Source organism: Formica exsecta, unplaced genomic scaffold (genome assembly GCF_003651465.1).
Source record: "Formica exsecta isolate Colony F162 unplaced genomic scaffold, ASM365146v1 scaffold80, whole genome shotgun sequence".
Taxonomy (NCBI): Eukaryota; Metazoa; Arthropoda; class Insecta; order Hymenoptera; family Formicidae; genus Formica; species Formica exsecta.
Window position 1 is genome coordinate 5634 of NW_021853570.1, and position 6091 is coordinate 11724.

Genomic DNA, 6091 nt, shown 5'->3' on the forward strand with positions numbered 1-6091 from the left:
TGTCCCGGAGAAGAAGAAGCTTACTAGAATCGTCTCTCGCGTTCTCTGGAGTCGGACGGAGGTGTCGCTTTCATGTGGCGCTAGTGATTATCCCTAGGGGCCATAACGTTTCGCCACACGCTCATGGTACTCGATGTGGAGTTACGATATTATTATTGGTTATGATTGGTTCTGCCATTTTGCTTCAAAGAAGTTCGAAACCAATAAAAAATCTGACAAGGTTGTCCAGACTCTTACTTCTAGGGACTCTATCTCGCAATGCTCAGTCCAATCTATATTTATATGGTTCTGTGTTGAACTAATTTATTTGTCAAAGATAGGTTAATCTGTTGCTGTCAGTTGACATTTCAATGAATAATACAGTCATATCTTACGTTACAATACATATTAATAATTAGCTATACTTTATTGCTTATTTTGAAAACAATAAAATGACTTCCAAGTCTGAAGTCATATTGGAACATTTTTATATTTTTAATGGCACGTACGCTAAGAAGGAAGGAGAGGCGAGTAAATGCAAAAATATATATGTATATATGTCCAAAAAAAAAAAAGTCGTTTTTTTTGTCTAATCATTAAAATATATACTGTTTTATGACATAAATGTGTTTTTAGGAAGAAAAGAAAATATTATATTATTATCCAGAGAAAGATTTAGATGTTCAAATCAAAAACATAGGGCTCAGCGAAGCAATAATCAAATTTACAGAGTATGTATCACAATTGTCTTTCTATAAAAGATATTACTATAAAGATTGTTACAGATCGTTTAATCCCGGCCAACCTTGTGATTATTGCCATACACACAAAACACGTCAAATATACTATCAACCAGAGCCTAATTTTTGGATGGTTATGGTAAATATATTGTAGACCAATATAATAGATTATATATGTATATATGTGTGTGTATATATTCTCTGCATAGATTGTTGGTATACCGTACATTTATAAAGAGGGAGACGGTAACAAATATCAAAATGATGAGGTATCCAGTAGCATTTGCCAAGCCATATTGAGACAGACATACATGATGTTTAGATTATTCATGGGTTCCTTTGAAACGATCATAAATGATCCTGAATGTGGTTCTGTAATGTTATTGAAACTTAAGCTTGAACATTTTTATTCGAGAGTAAGCAAATGTGCATTCCTGTTACTATAAATTGTATATATTTTGACACATTAATATGTATTCTTATATCTAATACATTTCTTTTTAACTTGTTTCAGTATCTGCTCTCGTTAAAGTTAAATAATAGCGATATTTTAGATATTTTTCAAGGTTTACAATTTTTACCTCTTGACAAGATCACATTTCTTAGAGTACAATGTTTCATGAATCTAGTAGAAGCTATGTTTACGCAAATAAAATACACAGCGTTTCTTTATAATGACCAGGTTGTTTGGTAAGTTAAGTGTTTTACTTTTATATTACATCGCTTTTACTATGATAAATTTTAAACAAATTTTGTGTGATGTATGTTCTTAGGAGCGGATTGGAACCTGAGGATATGCAAGTAGTTTATAATTATTTAGTGAGTACTCTTTTGCCAGCTCATCTTGAAAAAGAGTTGCACGGTGGTTCCATACCTAGGAATTCTCCTTCACCGTTTACAACTTCGCATTATGGAAAGTAAAGATAGATATACTTTGATTTAATTCAAATGTATTTTATGACATGATATCATTAAGAATATATTTTTGTTTGCAGATTTGTTACCGGGCCTGCTAGTGTTAATGAGCCTAATTTAATTGGAAAATCACCAAAAGTATTTATCAATTACTCTACCAAACCTGTATCGCTGTATCTAGTAGTGTATCGAGCCTTAAGTGCTACAATATGTCTCTTTGTTGATAGTAAGTGAATTGTTTAAAATGTAATTAATTTTTTTTTTTCGATATGAAAATTGAGATATTTATATTTTTTTCAGAAAAAACTAGTTTATTAATTGATTTTTTCAAAAGCTTAGATAGTTTTCTGGGTCCACAGTTAACCACATTAGTCAGCTCTGTAGCTGAGCAATGCTCTAAACATGTAATAGTTGCATCGGAATCCTGTACCAAGTATCTGTATTTCAATAAGCTAAATCTAGCTTACAAAAGTACAATACATTTAGATAATAGATGTTGCTCTAATGTTCTTACGACACCTGAAGTGTTGAGAATTATTACTGATATATACAATGATAGAAATAGGTATATACACACTTCCAAAAATCATAAAATGGATGCGTAATAAGACTAATTGATAATTTGATGCTTAGATTGAATGAGGCTGGAGAAATAATTATAAAGACTATAAGTGATTATTGGGTTGTTGGAAAATTATCTAATTTGAGGGAATTTTTTGTTATTATACAGCAGAAAAGTGCAAGTATTATAGAAATTGATGGTGAGTAAAATATATTTTATGATATAAGATTAATATCATGATAATCGCACAAATAATCTTTGTTTGTTATAGATGAAGTGAAGAGACTTTGTGAGAAACAATTAAAAAGTATTTTTTTTCACTAGTGATATATATTGAAATTAATGAAATCACAAACACAGATTTTCTCATTTTGTGGATAAACGAAAAAATTCAGGATAAATAATTTCTCTATAGAATACTACAATAGAACAGGTTTCTGTTTTATTTCGCTAATTATTTAACAAAAGCAATATGCATTCTATGAGATAATATCTTAGTTATAGAAAATTGTATACTTTATACATATTATATAACAAATTATTAATTTTTATTATATATGTATATTTACGTATCTTTTTGTATTATTCTCTAGTATGGAAAATTGAACTTTTGTCTGTGAAATAATATTGTACAGGTAGTACATAAATATAGTGAATTAATGCCATAATATATCATGTAATAATAATGATAATATTATAATCTAATTATAAACAAAATTGTATAAATTGATTAAAATGTTAATCGGATGTTTCTTCGTTTGTATTGTTTTGATTAGGAATAATATTGGAGAATTTTTTTAATTTTGCTACGAAGAAACCATACATGTTATGCACATGTGGATAATATCTTTTAGTTAGTTTCAGAGAAGGATGAAATCGATGTTGTCTGTAGCTCGTGAAACCATCAGTTCCAAATTCTAGGCCAGTGGGCAATAATTTAACGTTACGCTTCTTAAGAGCATAATCAATGATCCATTCATTCTCTTCCGGTAGAATTGAGCAAGTCGAGTACACAATAATACCACCAGTTTCCGAACGAGCATTAACGCAATCTATTGCAGCCAGCAACAACTCTCTCTGTAATGTGCAACAACGTTGAATATCTACTTCTTCTTTATTTGTCTTCACACTGAGATCCTTCGCGATTACTCCTGTGCCTGTGCACGGAGCATCCAACAAAACTCTGTCAAAACCTTTCATAATCTGAAAATTGTTATATTTATTATAATTCTGAGAACGATTTTTTATTACGAATTATAAGCACTAATAAAAATAAAATCATTTTACCATAGGGAATCGTCTTCCATCATAATTGCAAATTATAGAATTTACAACACCAACTCTGTGAAGGTTGCCAACAACAGCCTTTAATCGATCTTTATTTACGTCGTTAGCGAATAACGTTCCGGTATTCTTCATGAGTGCGGCAATGTGCGAAGTTTTACCGCCTGGTGCAGCACACATGTCGAGAATTCTTTCATTTTCTTTTGGATCTAGCGCCATAATGGGTAAAAAGCTAGCAGCACCTTGTATAATATAATGTCCAGCTAGATATTCTGGTGTTGCACCCATGGGTACTTGTGAAGAATACACTACCAAACCAACCTTAGTCCACTTTCCTATCGGGTCAAGATTAACACCTCTATTTATTAAAGCCTGAAAATATAAATTCAGCATCATAATATATATGTATATATATATATATATATATGTATGTATGTGTGTGTGTGTGTAAGTTTACTCGTAAGCAAACTCTAATTTTTAAACATTGATTTACTATATATAAAATATTAATCTACCTCTGCTAAATCTCGTCGTCGCGTTTTCAAAGTATTTGTACGGATGGTCATAGGTCTTTCTACTTCACTTGCTTCTAAAAATTCTAATAATTCATCCAGTGAGAACATTTGCATCAACTTTTCCATCAAGAAATCGTTATAACTATAATATGTACATAAATCTCGTCGAAGTAATTCAATATATTCAGAACGCGACCTATCTTCCACCCGTAATCTCTTAAAGTCTGATAATACCATAATAATGTCTCGTATTCGTTGCTGAATATCTTTTAAGTTAGTGACGCTAGCAAGTTCTTCTTTAGTTGGAAAAGAAAAGACACTTTGATGAGTAATCATATTGTCCATTTCTTCTTGTGCAAGCTTCCTATTTAGAAAAAATTAAAAATAGAATTAATAAAAAGAAGAGAAAAAGGAAGTATATTAATTGAAACATTTACTCACTCTTCTTCTTGTTTCTTCGCTTTTAATTTTTTATTAGCTTTTTCTATTGGAAGTGGATCATCATCATCACTTTCATCATCTGTCTCTTCATTGTGCTTTACTTGCTCATCATCAATAAATTCTTCCTCATCACTAAATGCCATTTCATCACTGTCACTTTTTACATTATTCGCAAACTTCTGTTTTGTTTTTTTTAATTTAACTGCAAAAACCGATTGATTGTCATCATTATTCATATCCTCTCCATCCTGCTCCAATTGACCATCTTCAATATTATCATCAGTTTCCTCCTCATTATCTTCATTGTGATAATTGTTATTAACAGCCGATTTAAATTTCTTTTCTTTCTTTTTTTTTAATTTCTTTGATATATTTTTCTCCTAAAGTTAATTAATAAAAAGATAACGTTCATATATATCAAAATTGAGATAGAATAATATACTGCATTTATCATATAAAAATACATACCTTTTTTAATTGTATCTGTTCTTCTTTGAAATTGGCTTCTTTCTTGAGTAATATTTTTGTATTTTTTTTTTGTAGCTGCTGATTCTTTAGTGATCTTTTCTGTGCCCTTTGTTTCTGTCGATGACCTAACTTACTTATCTCTTTATCTGCAACATGATAAATAAGCTTATATTGAGTAATTTTATGTATAACTTCGTACACACACATACAAATGTTAGTAAAAATTTATTAATATATTGCTGCCTTTTCTCATACCTAAAACTCCCTTTGGAAAGATTGGATCACTTTGCTTTTTGGATTTTTTCCCATGACCGATGGGAACTTGGGTTCCATCAAATTTTGCTTTACGACCCATGTTGCTAATAATAGTAAATAAAATAATAAATATAACTATTAAATAAAGGTTTTGTTTTGCATGCACAAACACATACACATACACAGTATATACATACGAGTTTAACGTAACTTAATCTCAAATTTTATTTGATAAATAAGTGATTTATATATTCCAGTTTTTATTTTTAATCTATAAATATAAATCTATTTATTATATAAACAATTCCAGAACTTTAACTTCCACATGTAGTGTAATTAAAAGATACAGAAATATTACTACACACAATATACTTTAATATTCAAGGCAAATTAAATTAATAAAATCAAAATTTAAAAAATAACTTTATATATATTACAAGTTTAAAATCTGAACAAATTATTTTCTTTTATCGAAATGTACCGTTAAAATTGCCATGAACACGTACCTCAGGAGCTAAATTCCTCTCTTGCATATGAAAAGGTTAGAAACAGTTTTAGCCATTGAGTAAAGAATAACAGAAGTATAATTATATAAAGGAAGGCTAATCACATATTGGGCGCATTCAGCAGAGAAAGCGCTCAGTTATTGTCTTGTCAACACTCGACGTTGATTTGTTGGTTCTAAAAGTAAGAGCCAATCACGTTCAATTGCTACTGAGCGGTTTTCTCTGCTGAACGCGCCCATTGATACTATGCATACCACTGAGCAACCCATGATGCATTTCGAAGGGCCGCGAGAGCCAATAACAATCTACCTTATTTAACATCTCTTTTCAATGGCGGCTGCGCACACATCGATTCTTTGCATTGCATTATTGGTGGCCCACGCTCATGACTAAAGCCCGTATCAGACTACGCATTGAAGATTGAGA

The 6091-nt window shown here is 30.6% G+C and overlaps 2 protein-coding genes across 4 annotated transcripts; one reads left to right on the forward strand and one right to left on the reverse strand.

Moving 5' to 3' along the window:
• The first annotated feature begins 263 nt into the window (after positions 1 to 263).
• LOC115244176 (vacuolar fusion protein CCZ1 homolog) lies at positions 264 to 2908 on the forward strand. Its single transcript, XM_029821616.1, has 10 exons — positions 264 to 506; positions 616 to 710; positions 765 to 858; positions 929 to 1135; positions 1234 to 1409; positions 1493 to 1636; positions 1715 to 1860; positions 1935 to 2199; positions 2268 to 2395; positions 2468 to 2908. The coding sequence occupies exons 1-10, from the start codon at positions 432 to 434 to the stop codon at positions 2518 to 2520; spliced, it is 1383 nt and encodes a 460-aa protein (XP_029677476.1). The 5' UTR covers positions 264 to 431; the 3' UTR covers positions 2521 to 2908.
• On the reverse strand, positions 2506 to 5817 carry LOC115244174 (probable 28S rRNA (cytosine(4447)-C(5))-methyltransferase). Of its 3 annotated transcripts, none has more exons than XM_029821613.1 (7): positions 5666 to 5817; positions 5160 to 5263; positions 4905 to 5050; positions 4437 to 4816; positions 3996 to 4359; positions 3484 to 3852; positions 2506 to 3399 (listed from the first exon to the last, which is right to left on the reverse strand). In XM_029821613.1, the coding sequence occupies exons 2-7, from the start codon at positions 5257 to 5259 to the stop codon at positions 2935 to 2937; spliced, it is 1824 nt and encodes a 607-aa protein (XP_029677473.1). In that variant the 5' UTR covers positions 5260 to 5263; positions 5666 to 5817; the 3' UTR covers positions 2506 to 2934. The 3 variants fall into 3 exon arrangements, with proteins under 3 accessions (XP_029677473.1, XP_029677474.1, XP_029677475.1); XM_029821614.1 differs by having other exon boundaries at positions 2935 to 3399; positions 5641 to 5716; XM_029821615.1 differs by lacking the exon at positions 5666 to 5817 and adding an exon at positions 5357 to 5507 and having other exon boundaries at positions 2935 to 3399.
• Between the last annotated feature and the right edge of the window lie 274 nt (positions 5818 to 6091).